Source organism: Perca fluviatilis, chromosome 12 (genome assembly GCF_010015445.1).
Source record: "Perca fluviatilis chromosome 12, GENO_Pfluv_1.0, whole genome shotgun sequence".
Taxonomy (NCBI): Eukaryota; Metazoa; Chordata; class Actinopteri; order Perciformes; family Percidae; genus Perca; species Perca fluviatilis.
The window spans coordinates 15,396,982-15,414,508 of record NC_053123.1 but is presented as its reverse complement, the minus strand read 5'-3'; the positions used below and the strand labels follow the sequence as shown (position 1 = coordinate 15,414,508).

The following is a 17,527-nucleotide window of genomic DNA, read 5'->3' as shown; positions in this document are numbered from 1 at the left end:
TGTCATTTAAAAAAAAATCAGTAACAGATTATTTGAATTTGAAGAAAATGTAACTTGCATGCATGCTTTCCTGCAGTTTTGGAAGAACTAAAGTATGGGTGATTTGATCACAATTAAAGGAAAAATAGATGGAAGTGTGTTTTAATCAGAGGAAGACTAAATAAAATACCTTGCTTGATAAAGAGCCAATTTGTGGTATGACAAGAATGTATCCATACTTGAAACCATGCACCCTTAACTCAGATACAGCAATATTATTGTATTATTCTTGCAGTGACGTAGTATTTCATAAACAGCCAACAGATGGGATTCTTTATTCAGTCATTACCCTTCAAATTGGCCCCTTGATAAAAAAGGAATAATATTTGGAGAAGGATAAGGGTTTGTTTTTATGTATTTACCTATGTGACAAAATAATTGTTGTCAAGACAGTTATCAACTGATAGTTTATCACAAAATCACTGGTTACCAGTACAGTCAGACACAAATTGCTGGTCTGTTGGAGTGGGTGGACAGTTATTCTCCCAATAGCAACTGCTGAGTTGTAGTACATCCAAAAGCAAAACACCTTTAAAGTGACTTCGTTTCTGAAAGTGCTGAATCTTACATGTGCTAAGTACTGGGCACAAGTGAAGGTCAGCATCAGGACCACCTGTTGCGGATCAGCAGTGGAATTGAGTAAATTACACACGTTGGATGATGAGGGGTCTTTAATCATGCTTCAACATAGAACATGTGCCCTATCAGTAGAAAGCAGTGGAGGAGAAGTGGTTATATATATTCAGTGGAGGTGAGGAGTTCATTTAGCTCTTGCACTGGAAGACTGTGGACTGAAACACAAGAATGCATTCTACCATGATCCTTCTGGGTGTCTGGTTTGGCTTGCTGACCCAGGTGTATACTCTACCTGTTAAGGTCAGTACCAAAATAACTTATTTTAGAGCAAAAGCCCCTTTTAGTCTTGTCATGCTTTGCAACTAAATGTATTATAATGCACCTTTGTATTACAGAATTCTACTGGAGTGCATGAGGGAAAAGTGAGGTTAAAAAGGAAATACTCAGGTGGGCTCTGGAAAAAGTTACTCTTACATGCATGTAAATCATACTCTTCATTTTAATAATAATGGAAAATGAGGGAGATTTGCATGTCTTTGTTTTTGTGTTCAGATGAAATTACAGACCGTGATGAAATGAATGCAATGGATCAAATCCTGGAAATCAATAGCAGTAAGTCAGCTGTACATGATATGAAATTGTGCTGATTTAATTTGTTATATGTTTTTTTAGAATACCCTGGACTCAATTAAATGATTTTTCTCATCAGGGTTGCGAGCCCCCCGAGGACTGTCAATCAGAGATGGAGATATTGCCGCGTCATACGTACGGAGTGCAATAACCTGCCCTGGCAATGCCTGTCTGTGGCCTAAATCAGTTGATGGATTTGTTTATGTTCCCTTCATAATCTCTCCACTATATGGTATGAATCTAAAGATTTAGAGAGGTGTTGCAAATGCATTTGGAGTCAAAATCTTTCTGTTTAAATCAAAAGTTGTTGTTTTTTTGCTGTAGATGACATGGACAGAATCACTATAGAAACTGGGATGCAAGACATTGCCGCTGGAACATGTATTAAATTTGTTCCACGCACTCATCAAGTCAGCTTTCTTGATATTCAGCCTAGATATGGGTGAGCATGACGTTTTGTCTTGAAATTCACTGTGTATATATACAGTAGTCTCGCATTGCCAGACCTATCTCCACAGTGCTGCAGAGGATGATTCTTATGAGGTGATTTTGCTAATGTGATGATGACACTTAATTTCCGGTTTTGTACCCCAAGCTGCTGGTCGTTCCTGGGGCAGACTGGAGGAAGCCAGATCCTGTCACTGCAGACGCCTGGGTGCATGTGGTCAGGAGTGGCTTCCCACGAGTTCATGCACGCCCTGGGCTTTGTACATGAGCAGTCTCGCTCAGACCGTGACCACTATGTCTCAATTGTATGGAAAAACATAATGCCAGGTTTGGATGAATGATTACCTCCCAACATTGTGTCATTGCATTCAGAAAGCCCTGTCCACAAAGTTAGTCCTTTCCTCACCAAATGAGTTTTGTGTTCTATCTTTTATGTTTTTACAGATCACATTCATAACTTCAGGAAACAGGTGACAAACAATCTCAATAGTCCATATGACTACAACTCTGTCATGCATTATGGAAGGTGAGCTGCTCTTTGAGGCAACATAATTTTTGGTTTTGTATGTTTGGCTGGAGTGTCACAATACCATATACTTAATTTCTCTATCCAGATATGCCTTCTCTGAAGATGGTGGACCAACAATAATCCCCAAACCAGATCCTTACATTCCAATTGGCCAGCGAGATGGACCCAGTAATCTAGATCTTCATAAAATAAACGTCCTATATAACTGTGGTAGGTGAATTTACACAAATACGGGTTGAAAAACTTTCTTTCATTCAAAATGATTGATTACATTTTCTCTCTACTCCCCACTACAGGTGTCAATGAATAACTGGATCCAGAGTGTTATTATTCAGGTCTATTATGTTGTCAGCTATGTATAGTGGTTAATTGTAACTTGTGGTCTTTAGTAGATTAAATGGGCAACATTACTTTATAGCAATTTCATCTTTCTGTATTAGTATTTTCAGTTATCACAGATTATAGTCTGTACTTTTAGATTGTGTTAGTCAGTTCTGGGTACAATTTACTAATATGGGATACAGATAAAGTGAAATAAAGGGGAAAGTAAAAATTAAAAGCTGTTTTTCTCTAAAATAGCTCAAATCAGTATACATTTTTACGTGCCTGCTGCTGCCAATTAGGTCACTGCATCCAATCTCCAAATTAGTTTGTCTCATTTTCTGCCTCATTCTCAGCTACTGCTCACTTTGAATAAAGAAAATGCAACAGTAATGTAATGGAGTAATAGTTTGTTTTACACATTTGTAGCTGAAACAAGAGGCTTTTTAAAGACTTAATTAGGAGAATTTCCTCGACACAAGGGGCACTTCATCCAGTTTATCAGAAATAAATCCCTCCTGCACCTTATATTCTAAACTGAATTGGTGGCTTTAAAAAGTTGAAATAAGTTAATCGGTCTTTCTATATTTAGAGCAGTTTTATCTGCCAATCTCCAGTACCAAAACCCCAGCACTAAAGACCTAGACCTTGAATCCTGTTGTAACCATGCAACACATTTTACAAATTCAACTGCTGATCCAGGGTAGACTACAAGCGGCCGAAATGGGCTTCCTCAGGAGGGTGGCTGGCGTCTCCCTTAGAGACAAGGTGAGAAGCACCGTCATCCGTGAGGAGCTCGGAGTAGAGCCACTGCTCCTTTGCATCGAAAGGAGCCAGTTGAGGAGGTTCAGGTATCTGGTAAGGATGCCCCCTGGGCGCCTCCCTATGGTGTTCCAGGCACGTCCAGCTGGGAGGAGGCCTCGGGGAAGACCCAGGACTAGGTGGAAGCAAGGATTATATCTCCAACCTGGCCTGGGAACACCGGATCGGAAAAGGGAAGTTTGGGGTCCCCTGCTGGAGCTGCTGCCCCCGCGACCCGACACCGGATAAGCGGACGAAGATGGATTGATGAACTGCTGATCCATCTGACAGTGGTAATAATAGTATAAATAAATGATAATAATTATCATCATCTGACAGTGGTAATAATAGTATAAATGCATTTAAACTTGTATTACCACTGTCAGATGGATCCCTTCAATATAGATCAGACATAGGCTACAATTTTTCACTCAATGTGATGTCCCACTATACCTGAATTGTGCTTTGTACCTGGCTCGTGGTAATTATTTGCTGGCTAAATTTAGCTGCAATGGCCGCTGAAAATACCGGGACCTCAGGGTGCTCTGAATCCGACCCACATAAACCCTTTCTCGACCAAATTTAAATGAAGCCTAAAGGCCGCTAAACGCAAAGGGTTGGAAGGCATTTGTCGCTAGGGTCTGCGAAGGCTAAATTTGATCTGCTGCAGCAGCTAACTGAAGTCCCTCTTCACCACTCAGCTACGACCACATGTAATTCTGTGAGAAACACTGTACTTAATACATGTTTAATGTATCACTATCCAAAATGTTGCCCTAAGAGCCTATAGAAGATGTGTATTGTATTTTGATACAACAAAATAAAAACAAGTGAAATTAATAAATGTGATGTTTTATTTAGCAAAATTACATTGTGTTCTTCTATCCTATCCAATATTTTCAGCTTTTATCCAACAGGCATACGTGCATTGAATAATGCTGCTAAAGTATAGTTCCTACCAGTAATCTACCTCAATAGGGCTATGTGACATTTTTAAATGTGGATGCCTGTATGAGTGTGTCTTAGCATTAATATAATGTTTGCAGTAGTAGCTTTTTTTACTATGTATTTATTATTTATTATGGTATTACCTCATGGATGTTTGGCACTGACAAGTACTGCACTTAATTTCGTTGTATCTGTTACAATGACAATAAAGATATTCTATTATATTCCTATATTTCTAAACTAGACTTTCTCTAGACTTTCTATGCTGTATTCTGATAAAATCCCCTGGGTCCCCCTGACTGATTATTGGTCCCCCGGGTCTGTGCCACCCCACTTAAAAAATCCTTAAATTGCCCCTGATCACACATTCTCTTTTTTATACATTTAAGAAATTGGTTATTAAGTATAGCCTATATGAGATACGAATATGAGATACGAATGTGCCCATTGAGCAATATATATCGTTGATGGTAGTGAACTTCAATTTCCAGTAGATATTGCAATCTCAAGACCACCTCCTAGCTCATTGTTCCCTACATTGAGTTTCAGTTTACTGTTATTAGGATATACAGAGTCCGATTGGGATAGACCTAACTTTTAAAAGTCGTTAATTCGTTAAGGACACTATACGTAGGCTATATTATGGAGGAATGTAGCTAGTAGTTAACGTTACTTGCTCACCGCATGGCATCTGCATCTATCCCATTTTTCGCAGGGGGAGGGGTTTAGCGTAGTCGCTCGCTGCTGCAGCACACAGAGAGACAGACACACACACACACACACACACACACAAACAAGCATAGCTACATACCGTTAATTGTAGCTAGCTGGTTAGCGCCGCGCCATAACAATCTGTCATTGCAATATATTCAGTGGCACTAAAAATGAGCGATAATGACAAAGGTTACGGCGAGCGGGTACGTATGAGCTTTATGAAAGCGTTGTAACGTTTTAATGGAGCTAAATGATTCGGTTGTTAAAAACTGTCTTCACATTGTGTTGGCTAACGTTAGCTAGCTAGCTTAAATATCCAGTCTAAATATATCCCTGGATTATCTTTATTTTATAAAACATGAACATGCCAATTTGTAAGTTTGATTTTCTAATATGAGACGACTAAAATGAGCTCCAGGTAATGTAACGTTGACGTTACAGTAAATAATAGCGTCTGCTAATATCCGTTAGTTAAGCTAGCTAGCTGTGTTAGCTAACGTTAGGCCACAGACCGCAATGTTTATGCTAACTTTAACCAAACAAATTATTAAAACCTGCGGTTAAAATGAGTGGTTTAATGTATGTCGTGTAATATTTGAGGGCATACATTTACCTAAGGTTACGTTAGCAAATGGCGCAGAAACTAAACGGTCTTTTACACCGCCGCACGGTAACTCGTCGCCTCCAGTCATTTCAATGAGGGGAAGGCGGCATAGGCGAAGCGGTTTTGATTCTTTGAGTTTTTGGGGTATGAATGGACCTTTTTCACAGCAGACATTTTGACTTGTCATAGTAGGAAAAGCACAGCTGAAATTGATAACCTTAACGATGGCTCAATTCCATCAAGTGTCCCAGTAAGCTATTGATTTCAATGAGTCAGCATGCACAATACCAGGGCCTCTCCTTAGTGGAATGCAGCCATCATTACTGGTTTTGAATACACCTGTGCTTTTCCTACTATGACATATCAACATGTCTGCCGTGAAAAAGGTCTTATAGACAGAGTTCACTGTGCTGTAGAGCAGGGCAATATGGAGAAAATCAAATATCCCGATAATTTTGACCAAATACCTCCATATTGCAACGATATTGTAGGGTTGACTATTATGGAGGAAATATTTATTCATAATTCAAATTGAAAGTCCAAAGAGAAATTGAAAGTCCAAAGAGAAAACAAAACGAGATAAAATTAAAAATATTATTATTTTTTAATTTTCCATTTGGCTTTGGCTTTTGAATTTAATATTTGGCTTTTGAATTTCAATTTAACATTGGCTTTTAATTTTCATTTAATATTTGGCTTTTGAATTTCAATTTAACATTGCATTTTAATTTTCATTTAATATTTGGCTTTTGAATTTCAATTTTACATTGGATTTTCATTTGGATTTAATATTTGGCTTTTGAATTTCCATTTAACATTGCCTTTTCGTTTGGACTTGACACATGTCAATGTAAATGAGGAGGCGTGGCCCAAAGGCTGGTGGGAGGGTCTGAAACGAAAGGGGTGCAGAGGCACCTTATGAGCGGCAGGGGGAGCAGACTGCTGAGGAGCACACTGTTAAGCGTCTGTCTGCAGCTTTACCACTAGGCTTGGCCTCTTGTTTCACATGATAGAAAATGATGATGTAGGCTAAACACAAACGAAATTTCATGCAACAACCGTGAAGTTTTCATGTAGTTACTATAATTGGGCCCGTGTTAGTGAGGACTAGATTAGGACTGTATTTAAGGCTGATTCTGGTTCCCAACTTCGCCCCAGGTGTGTCTGTTTAAAACACGACTCAGACAACTTCTCTCTTTTGATGTTTTATTTAATTAAGCAACAGTAGAAACATGGGTGTGGGTAGGCTTGTCGGTGGTCATTGAAGAGAAATTGATAACTGCCAGTGGCAAGCCCATCAGGCGTCCAATGCTGGGAAGGGGGATTATACCGTGGTCAAAAAAACACCCCTGTGGACACGTTTGGAACGTACGTGTGCTGTAACTTGCCGCCTCTTGTCATTTCAGTGAGGGGAAGGCGGCCGAGGGGAAGCGGTTTAGACCCTGGCGGTAGGGGTATGAAGCAGTTGCCACCCACATGAACGAGCCCAGATTTTGCTCCGCGCCCAGAGTTCAGGGTGCTGAACTTCTGGTGGTAACTGCCGGGCAACAGGAACCTCTTTTTAAAAGAGCTTTGCTTTTTCCGAAAATGCTCTTTCTGGTAGACGTCGGTCAGGGCGGTTTTCGTGTGGCGGTGTGAAACCAGATTCTGGTTAATTCTTCAGAAGAAATACGTTAATTGGAAATGACTGGTAGTAAATTGCATTTAGAGATGGAAGATAGGATCTCAATTGAGTGATGTGAATTTACATTTGCTTACATTAATCCTAAAATGTCATTATGGTATCTCTCATTTTGGGTTTGGGCATGGGTACTTTCTGTAAAATGAAACAACATAATGTTATTGAACAACAATGTAAAATGAACGGCCTCAAGATGTCATTTTATTCATTTGCACTGACTCGCACATTCAGCCCTCGTGTTTCCCTTTGCAGTAATTTTTTATTTTTTTTACTTTAATAAATAAGTTTAAAAGTTTTTTGTGCCACTGTGTTTGCATTCAAGCAGTTTCTCTTTGAAGAAAATGTGTCTTTACTCTTGATAAATCTCCAGCTTACTCCCAAGATTTAATGCCAGCATCATCAGTGCTGATAATGCAAGTCAATACAGATGGGTGGCAGAAGCATCTTGAGGTTGTTTGGGCTACATTAAACCGAGATTTGTGTGTTTGTTTTTTTAAATGAAGACAATGTTGGTGGGGTTTAATCTTGAATAGGTTATTCAAAATTCATCAATAAACAGTATAAATTAAATAAATTCACATTCAGTGGTTTGAAATACACTTGAATGCCTTAGAGGCCACTTGTCAGAAATGTCTGCAGCGTCTATTTAATATGGAAAACAATGTATTTATTGCAACAACAAAAAATGTAAAGCTAAAACTGAAAAGTAATCATGGCTCATTATTTTGTACTGACTTGTAAATGTATAGGACTGTTCTGAGGCTGAGATCCCTCTACACGTCTAACTAAAAGTGGCCGAAAGGACATGTAACAGTGAATGTAGAACCACTGAAAGTGAAATATTGTAACATAAACAATTGTATTATGTGGTCTTAAACATTCCAATGCATGTCATAAGATTATACACATTAAAAGTTGAATGCGGGTGCAGTTTTAATTGTAGTCATAAATTCTTCATCCTTTTCTTTTTCATAAAGGTTAAGATTGGACGAAGAAAATGCGGAAGAAGTCCACTTTATTTTCAATAATATGAAGCTCAGATGTGTGAAGCTGAATTGTTGAATGCATGCTAAAACATGACGAGGGAAGAAGTATGGGCAGTGTGAGATGGGGGAAGTAAGAAGAAGTAAAACAATTGAAGAAAGAAGAATAATGTGAAGTAATGAAGTTACAGAAATGAAGTTAAGGAAGTAATCTGGATAAGGCCACCCGCTAAGTAATTTTCTGGTCTGTTTGCGTGCATGTTCTTGTTATTTTATACAACAGTTTAAATCATTACACTTTTACACAACTGACACATTTCTGTTTTTTTTCATCATGTTGACAATTTAATTATATTGATTATTGTAATCCTGTTGATGTCATATTATCCATGGCTACAAAAATAGCATTAACCTGCATTCCTAATCCACAATCCTAAATTCAGTTTTTCTGTACTTTTGACAGGATAGTCTTAATTACTAAATAGAATTTTTTTTTTTAGGCAAATTTCTCATTTTGTCATCTCATTGGTGCTGACAAGAGGTGTGTTGGTGTGTGTGTGGTTCGTTAGGAGTCTCGCTCTGCATCCAGGAGTGTGAGTCCTCGGGGCTCTAGGAAGTCTGCAAGCCGCTCCCCAGCTCGGTCGCCTGCCCGTTCAAAAGAAGGCTCCCGCCACTCCCGCTCCAAATCCCGGTCACGGTCCCGGTCAAAATCTGGGTGAGTGAAACAAAACACATTTTGAAACTCCACCCATGCGAGTTGACAGACTGGATATGTAGATGCATGTTCATTGAACCAATATGAATGTTGAAGTGTTTCTGTCTATACAGGTCCCACTCTCACCGTGGCTCACGGAGACACTATAGCCGATCTCGATCCCGCTCAAGGTCCTACCGCCGCCGATCTCACAGTAGGTCCTACAGTGGAGAGCGCCGACGCCGGAGTCATAGCCGCTCACCGATGTCCAACCGCCGCAGGCACATCGGTAACCGAGTAAGTGCTCAATGGCCGTTTGCCATATTTTAAAAATCAGTCAGCTTTGCTTGTGTTCTTTCTGCATAATGTATGAAAATATTCATCCTAGATCCTAAACTCTACTATATAATGATTCAGAATTTAATACTAAAGAAACTTTTTGTTTTGATTATGAAGGACAGAACTGTAATATCTTTACAACTGCAGGCTAATCCAGACCCAAACGGTTGCGTGGGAGTGTTTGGCCTGAGCTTGTACACCACGGAGAGGGATCTGAGGGAAGTCTTCTCTAAATACGGCCCCCTGGCGGATGTCTCTATTGTGTATGACCAGCAGTCGAGGCGTTCCAGGGGCTTTGCTTTTGTGTACTTTGAGAACACCGGTGATGCCAAGGAGGTATAAGAACACGAGTTGGAAAAGGCCCCTGTCAAATATTTTCTGGGTTTAAAGAGGTGATTAATATGTATTTGTATGTTCACTGTCAGGCAAAGGAACGAGCAAACGGCATGGAGCTGGATGGTCGTAGGATCAGGGTAGACTTCTCCATCACAAAAAGACCTCACACCCCAACCCCTGGAATCTACATGGGCCGACCCACATAGTAAGGCATCTGAAACATACTGTGTTTGTGTGGAATAATTAGACAATCTACCAAAGATAAAGATGAATGCTTATAATTTCTTAAGTAAAACTTCTGAGTGGTTTTCTTACAAATAGAAGGCCGTTTTGGAATATATGGTCAAATGTGTTTGGAGCTAATATTACTGTATTTATTTTGGACCCAAGGTTTTGGGACAATTTCGACAGTGTTATTCAATCTACTGTGAAGAAATATGGGCATCAAAATCATCCAATTTGTTAGGTGGAAAGGCTCACTGATGTTTGAATGCCACACAGCCGTACTATAGTCACTAGTGTTATCACAAAAATGACAAAAAGCATAATATTGGGAAGGTTTAAGCTACATCCATCAGTAGTGAATCGATTCAGCCCTGGTTGCTTTAATTTGCTTTAATTAACGTGACAAATTTAGCTGGAAAAGAATTTTAGTTGTGTAATTATAGAAGAGGTGAGTAATCACTTTGTCTAGAACTGTTTGTGTAATGTCATATACAGAAATTGTCTTATTAATGAATAACCTTGACCTAAATTTATAATAACCTAAATTTATTTAAAAGAAAGTTATACAATAAATGCAAAATAGAGCCCTTCCAACTTCCAGGTACATTTAGTTTGTTTAAACTGTACCAGATACAGAGGTCAGTCAGGTGGAAATAATTACTTAATATAATTAATATAATAACCGATTTGGTGAAACAGGAGCACTTACATTGGGTTTATTAAAAAAAAACAGGTTGGATGTAAGGCATCTTGCTTCCTGTTAAAAGCAATGAATAACCTTAAGACCTCGGCAAGGGAATGTTTTCATATAAATGGAAAGATCTAATTTTTTTTAACTTTTTTAAATACCTGTTATAAAGTAAATTGAAAGGCTTTGAGTGTCACACCATGGCCTGATTATATGCTTGCTAAAGCCACATACATGGCTGGATAGTTCTGCTCAGAGAGAGTATTAACAGCATCATCAGTGTTTATCGCAGACTTGAAAGATACATTTCAAGTGGAGTCTCTTTGCTATAACATTAGAATAATCAGGATATTATACGTGACATGATGGGCACCTGTCTTTTTAAATTGAGATGGAATGATTGTAATAATAAAATAAAACCTAACTGTAAATCTAATTGTTAAGTAGGAAACAAAATCTGATCTTTGTATTGTCTTCTGTGTAGTGGTGGTGGTGGTGGTGGTGGTAGTAGTAGTGGAGGTAGTGGAAGTGGTCCAAGTGGTCCTCGCCGCAACTCACGAGACTATGACCGTGGATACGACCGCGGATACGACCGAGGATACGACAGAGGCGGCTATGAACGCTACGACGACAGGGATCACTACAGGTCATACAGGTGACTTATGTCAATCTTTTCAGCGTAGCCTGCAGAAATGTATTCTTAACTTGTGGTGTTTCTTTTTTTAATATCCTTTTAAGTTAAAAAGAAATGTGTTTAATTTTGCCTTGTTTCAGAAGGCGATCTCCGTCCCCATACTACAGAGGGGCTTATAGGTCTCGGTCCAGGTCGCGGTCTTATTCTCCCCGTGAGTCCTTTTTCATAAATGATCCACTCTTTTATTGGAGCATTCAACAGGTTGCAATGTGTCTAATGACTCTGTTTTGTTTCACAGGTCGCTATTGAACGTTGCTGTCAAGCCCCTCCACTTCCCACACACAGACCGGAAATGTTTGAGTGGAATGATTGATTTCAGAATAGATCTTTTTTAAGGTGATCCTCACACTTGACCAGTATAACCAGCTAACGTACATGACCAGTATGTGTTTACTGAGATCAGTAATGTCATTTGACATGACTCAAACTGCCCCCTCATGATTTTAATTTCAAATGTATAGGCCACATCTGTCGTAAAAAATATATTAATGTTTTTATTAATGTATTTTTTTTGTATATAAATTGAGTGAATGTTCCATCTTTGAGCACATTAAAAGGAAGATGCATTTTTTCTTTCTCACTTTGACTCATGTCCTTCCTAACTATACTTTAACCATTTGCTGCTGCGAGGCTGTTATAAATGCTTTAAGATGAAGGCTTTTATACACCCTTCTTGTGTATTATATGTGCTGATTTCTACAGCATTTTAGTTCTCAACTTTAAAGTGCATGTCTTTTCTAGAGTTTTTCTGGAGAGCCATTAAACTGTCAAATCCACAAATGAATGAAGGCATGAACTCACTTACCAAGTCTAAAATGCTTTCATCTTATAAACTAAAAACTGTCAAAATGTTTCCAAGCTACCAGTTAAATACTGAAAACGGTAAAGCTGGTTTTACACCGCTGCGCGGCAAAAGCACTGGCTACAACCTACCTATAAGAGTATACCGGCGGTAATCTGTGCATGTTCACATGGGCAGCAACCACTTAATACTCCTAAATGCTGTGATTAATTTCTTCCTCATTGAAATGACTGGACCAGCAAGTTACCGCGTAGCAGTGTGAAAGCTCCTTAAACTAGGTTGATTTTATAACTGACACAGATTACTTGAATGAATGTGGTGAAATACATTAGTAAAGTTTCAGTTTATCTAATAACCCCTGGGGAAACTATCAAGAGAGCTACATATTCCCTTAGCCTGGTTCCACACCTTTGAATCTTTGCTTTTTTTGCATCTCACATTTTTTCATGAATTCAATGGTGTGGAACTAAAAGGCAATTCAGTCAGATTATCAGGCTAATATTCCCTGACCAGAAGCTGTAATTCTGGTACAGGTTTAAACTAAAATATATATGATTTGTTGGCTCTCTTTATAGTCAACAAACTTATGAGGACAACTTATCCATAAGCAAGTGCAGCTAAATGTTAATTTCAGGTAAACTAAACTACTACTCAACATGTGGTGAAGCAAGACCTTCCAGGTCTAACATCTACCCCTGCTGGTCACACAGGAGCCCAAACTTGTTACAGCATTTTGACATGCAGTACAGTAATATTTAGTGATAAACTGAATGACTTGTTGGAGTCTCAGTCTATTGTAGTCTGTAGAGGCAGTTTAAAGGTCTGTTTACCAACACTATTAGAACAAACCTCATATATAGTGGGGACAAGCAGTTGTTTTATTTGTCCATGTTTTGAAATGTCCATTGTGAGATTGTCTTCCTGTACCCCAATACAAAAGAAGGGAATATATTGCATTGTGATGCTACATAATAGTATGATAGTATTACCAATTAAAACGTATTAGGTATCCTGTAGTAAATATATTGATGCAATAATTTATAAGATGTAGTTGAATGTAAATTGTCTCTACTGTTCTTTCTATTTTTTTTTCTTTTCAAGGTTTTAGCATATCTTTTGCATGTACAAAATACAGGCAAGTCAAATCTAACAAAAAGGAAACTTTTAATTTAAACTGCCAGTTCCTCAAAACTGTACTTGTGTGCAATGCTTGAGTAAATATCTACTTTACACATTTTTTTTAGCTATTAATAGGACTATGAAAACTGTTATTGTACTATGTTCTATCCCACAGGTGATATGACAGTACAACCAGAAACTTGTAAGGAGGACGTAAACTGTCATTTTAATTCCAAATTCAATACTAGTTTGTTTCTTATGCTGTTGTTTGAACAGCATTTGTTAACACTTATTCCATCTCACCCCGTCTTTTTTTTATGAACGTAGTTTTGTGTTTTTTTATCTATGGTTTTATTCATGGGTATTTTTTCCAATGTTGTGGTAATCCACATTGGTTGATTAGAATGGGGGTGGGGGTGGGGGGTTCTGTTAAGAAAGTAAAAGGTAGTTAATCTTCAACACAGGAAATGTGATTCAGCGGTATGATAGAAAGGAAAGCAAAAAGACACTCACACAGCTGACCACACCTTGGAAACTGCATCAGCCCGTGTCTTTCCCCCTTCTACCACAAGTCTACATGCATGTGTGCATTTGTTTAGGTCAGCAGGTCGCTCTGTGTTCCCTAAATGTCACATCCCTTTCAGTTGTGGTTCATTTTCCTTTCTGAGTGGAAATCATGTTTGGCTGGTTGCACAATTTGCTAACATACTGACCTAATTGGGCATAGCATGTTAAGAAAGGATGCAAACAAATGCAGAGTGTGAGGTAAATTTGATCTGCTTTTTGTTTATCCACTTAGAAAAGTAAAAAAAAAAAAAAAAAAAAGAATAGTAAAATGTAACTGATATTAAGTAAAATGGTAATTTAGTAGGCTAAAATTAAATTCCATAATTGGATGTTGTTTAAGTTATAAATCATACATTAATGTCAAGAGTTGCAAAAGTTAATATAGTAATCATTTACTGCAGTAAATGAAATGAATGGGTCATTTATTTGAACTCTGAATAAGTGTCACTTAGCAGCAGAGAGGCCTGCAACAACTGCGTTAGCATGTCATCAGGAAAGTAACTAAAGAGCTGTTTTGTAATTAGGCCACAGCTTGGACATTCCTCTGTTCACACACTGACGTAAACAAGGCGAGAAATGGTCGCTCCTACTGCTGGCACTCTCTCCACTACAGTAGGGTGGCAGTAATGTTCCAAGGCACAGGCTAGTCACATGTAGAAACACTCAAGTGCTGTAGCCAAAGGCTCCTCCCCTTGGTAACTGCTGTAGGTACACATACATGCATGAGCACTGCAGCCTGTCCCCCATCGCCATGCAGCTCCACAGCCCTTACATTTCAGATTTTGTTTTGAAATCCACCTTTCTTACCTATCTACCTACTTAGCTTCCCCTCCCAAACACCCAAATACACACACCTACATCACACACAAAAAAGATGCTATACCATGTCTGTAGCCTGGAGTATGAGCTCAGACTGGCTGAGTGACACTGCATAGAGGGCGCCTCCCCCATGCACAGATAAAACTGAGGGCCAGGAATCCCCTCACGTCTCCTTATCAGCATCTAAAAATAAATATTTGCTCACTTTTACACTTTGCAGTGGGATCCATTAGCACTATCCACAGGTTGAAATGCAAAGCAAAAAGTGCCATCGCCTTTAATAACATTGCGTAAAGCTGCAGGTCTGAGGCCTTAATCAGTTGCCCTTGATATGGATGTACAACAATAATGTTTATTTCAATGTTATTTCTACACAAGGACAGAATGTACAAGAATGGTTGTTTTGAGGTTTCACTTTCTGTATTGTTTCAATAGCCTTTATTTTCTGTTTCTTTTTTTGACTGTGTTACAAATGTAGCTAAATTCTACAAGATCATAAATCTCAAATCACAACTATTTTTTTTATAGGATAATATCTCAGGCATCCATGGTGAGGTCTGGACCCCCTGCATACACAGCTCCATAAATCCATATTTCTGTGTCTCTCATAAATAAATAAAATGCACACTGTGGAGATCAGTGACACTGTTTGGGTCGACAAGTACAGTAACAACGACTTGATTTTCCGCACAGTAGCCCTTTTTTCACTCCCCCAGCCTGGAGGGACCCAAGGCACGGCCCTTATTATAATTTGATGAAATAACCCCTCTGCTTCCTTTAAGCCCATCCCTTTGCTGAATGAACCCAGTGATCATCATGCCACTTTCATACCCCAATGTACTTTCTACGATGGAGAACCAGGAGTGAATCCACATGCACCTCCAAATGTTTTTTCTTGTGATTTTTAAGGGAGATTTTATTTAGAGGCGGTGCTTGTTGGCTCCAGAGTAGCGTCGTAACGACACTTTTTCCCCAGTCCCTGTTAAAAGAGTTAGACCGGGCCAGAGTTGGTGCTGGGGGGTCGCCTATAGTTTAGTAATTTCCTGGGGGGTAATTGCTGCGTTTTTTTTTTTTTAAAACCCATCAGATTTTCTATTTTCTTTTCTTTTTTCTTTTTCTTTTTTACTACTCTGAAATATCGCCACTCTCTCACTCTCAAGATCTGATACCCCTTCGAGATTTTTCCTTTCAGATCATGAACAAACTATATGTTGGGAATTTAAGTCCTTCGGTCACTGTCGAGGACTTGAAGGAGCTCTTCGGGGAGAGGAAGCTGCCAGTGGCCGACCAGGTCCTACTGAAATCCGGCTATGCTTTTGTGGACTTCCCCGATCAGAACTCGGCCATAAAGGCTATAGAGACTCTTTCTGGTAAGTGTGGATTTGATAAGTGATGCTGCTGGTGACAGGAACAATTCACAGCGAGTCAAACTGCAAGATCAGGTTGAAAAAGCCATAGCTCAGGGTATCCGAAATGTGAAATATTAATCATTGCTTGTGTTATTATTATTTTTGTGGTGTTTTTCGGGACAGTGTTTGCGATCACATCCGTGTGCCATCAGAGTTCAGATGAACGCTCAGCCATGCACGCTCCAACAAAAATTGGATAATGTATCGATCACAGGACACACTCAGGGCTTTAGTGCCCGTTTGCCTTAAGAAAACCAGAGCCGTCGTAACGCTATTAACGCGCACAATAACCTATATTTTGGAGATTCCGATAGTGTGGGGTGCTACTTTGCAATCACCCACTGGAATGTATGGGTTGGTCTGATGGTTCGGGTAGGCATAATTATTTTTCACTTATTTTTTATCTTGATTTTATTGAAGAGAGCAGAGCGAAGCGACCGCGGAAAACTTGTCAGATCCATGTTCCTCTGATGTCTGGGTATGTTTTTACGAGGTGTCTTGGAGGTGGGTCATGGGGGTCCGGAGGAAAGAGCTAATAAACAGGTAGCTGAGGGGGGACGAGGTGAGACGCTAATTCCGTGCTGCGCCAGGCCACTCATAAGAGTAACGAAAACCCGTGTTCAAGCTTCGCCGAGGAGCGCTTCAAATTCACTCCCGGCTGGGTCAACACGGAGAATTAAGAAACACCCACCTAGAATAGAAGGAGTACAAGTCATTCTCCTTTCAAACCATCTCTTCTTTGATGTTGCATTCTTTACTGGGAGCAGAACAAATACCCCTCATTGCACTGTGGAGGGTTGTGGGAGTGGAAAGCATGGCTGCCCATTTCCCCCCCATACTATAAAAGCTTAAATGCTTCATTTTGGCGCCGATTCCCTTCAATTGCGACCCCCAAAATGTCCCACTAGTTGTTTAAATCCTAACATACCCAGTTTATCCGCCGCCGTGCGCACAACGCGCCCGTGTAGAGTACTTTTTTTTAAGGGTTTGGCTGTTTGAATGGGGACGCACCTACTTGGTGAAGTGATTCAAAGTGTTGCTGTATATGCCTACCAGCTTGCATTGTTACTTTCATGACACACAGCTAATGTTACACTATCCCTTTTCGTCTCTACAGGTAAAGTTGAATTACACGGAAAGCTGATAGAGGTAGACTACTCTGTTCCCAAAAAACTAAGGTAGGCCTACAATCTGACACACACACACACACACACACAAACACACACGCACAACTTGTGACTTACGCCTATACTGTGCCCCATGGCATAGCCTACTGTGTGTGACCTGTAGGCTTCCGCTGTGAAATATAGCACGCATATTTCCCTCTTCTTTCGGCTTCTGTGTGTGGTTTTTAATCAGGCTGTTGTGGTTTTATTTCCTGGCGATGGAAATGTAATTGCATGACAAATTAACAAAAGAAAGAAAGCGACAAAGAAACAGTTTAGTCCCAACATCCGCAGAACACACGGTGGCTGCTGCCATATCGCGTGATCTGCAGCAAGGCCTATCCCACTGTAACACACACACACACACACACACACACACACACACACACACACACA

The 17,527-nt window shown here is 39.5% G+C and overlaps 3 protein-coding genes across 10 annotated transcripts in view; all 3 read left to right on the top strand.

The window, feature by feature from the left end:
• The first annotated feature begins 729 nt into the window (after nt 1–729).
• Nucleotides 730–2,939, top strand: LOC120569292 (high choriolytic enzyme 2). Its single transcript, XM_039817115.1, has 9 exons — nt 730–915; nt 1,011–1,062; nt 1,168–1,227; nt 1,325–1,477; nt 1,570–1,687; nt 1,841–2,019; nt 2,137–2,218; nt 2,307–2,431; nt 2,518–2,939. Exons 1-9 carry the CDS (start codon nt 844–846, stop codon nt 2,529–2,531), a joined length of 855 nt encoding a protein of 284 aa, XP_039673049.1. The 5' UTR covers nt 730–843; the 3' UTR covers nt 2,532–2,939.
• Nucleotides 2,940–5,037: 2,098 nt separating this feature from the next.
• On the top strand, nt 5,038–11,829 carry tra2b (transformer 2 beta homolog). 7 transcript variants are annotated; one of them, XM_039818371.1, is made up of 8 exons: nt 5,038–5,208; nt 8,843–8,988; nt 9,102–9,264; nt 9,454–9,642; nt 9,732–9,847; nt 11,040–11,201; nt 11,330–11,400; nt 11,488–11,829. In XM_039818371.1, exons 1-8 carry the CDS (start codon nt 5,176–5,178, stop codon nt 11,496–11,498), a joined length of 891 nt encoding a protein of 296 aa, XP_039674305.1. In that variant the 5' UTR covers nt 5,038–5,175; the 3' UTR covers nt 11,499–11,829. The 7 variants fall into 7 exon arrangements, with proteins under 7 accessions (XP_039674305.1, XP_039674304.1, XP_039674303.1 ...); XM_039818370.1 differs by having other exon boundaries at nt 11,040–11,210; nt 11,333–11,400; XM_039818369.1 differs by having other exon boundaries at nt 5,039–5,208; nt 11,040–11,210.
• Nucleotides 11,830–15,401: 3,572 nt separating this feature from the next.
• Nucleotides 15,402–17,527, top strand: part of igf2bp2a (insulin-like growth factor 2 mRNA binding protein 2a) — a 46,659-nt gene continuing 44,533 nt past the window's right edge. Inside the window, exons 1-2 of one of the 2 annotated variants that reach the window (XM_039817753.1) lie at nt 15,402–15,926; nt 17,083–17,143. In XM_039817753.1, the coding sequence (XP_039673687.1) occupies nt 15,752–15,926; nt 17,083–17,143 (236 nt within the window). In that variant the 5' untranslated portion in view covers nt 15,402–15,751. Of the gene's footprint in view, nt 15,927–16,199; nt 16,338–17,082; nt 17,144–17,527 lie in introns of those variants that run through there. The other variant, XM_039817754.1, reaches the window with a different exon arrangement.

Coding starts and splice junctions, on each gene's coding strand:
- LOC120569292 (XM_039817115.1), top strand. CDS start 844: ATGCATTCTACCATGATCCTTCTGGGTGTCTGGTTTGGCTTGCTGACC. Junction 916..1,010: donor TGTATACTCTACCTGTTAAG/GTCAGTACCAAA, acceptor TTTGTATTACAG/AATTCTACTGGAGTGCATGA. Junction 1,478..1,569: donor CATAATCTCTCCACTATATG/GTATGAATCTAA, acceptor TTTTTGCTGTAG/ATGACATGGACAGAATCACT.
- tra2b (XM_039818369.1), top strand. CDS start 5,176: ATGAGCGATAATGACAAAGGTTACGGCGAGCGG. Junction 5,209..8,842: donor ACAAAGGTTACGGCGAGCGG/GTACGTATGAGC, acceptor GTGGTTCGTTAG/GAGTCTCGCTCTGCATCCAG. Junction 9,265..9,453: donor GCAGGCACATCGGTAACCGA/GTAAGTGCTCAA, acceptor TTACAACTGCAG/GCTAATCCAGACCCAAACGG.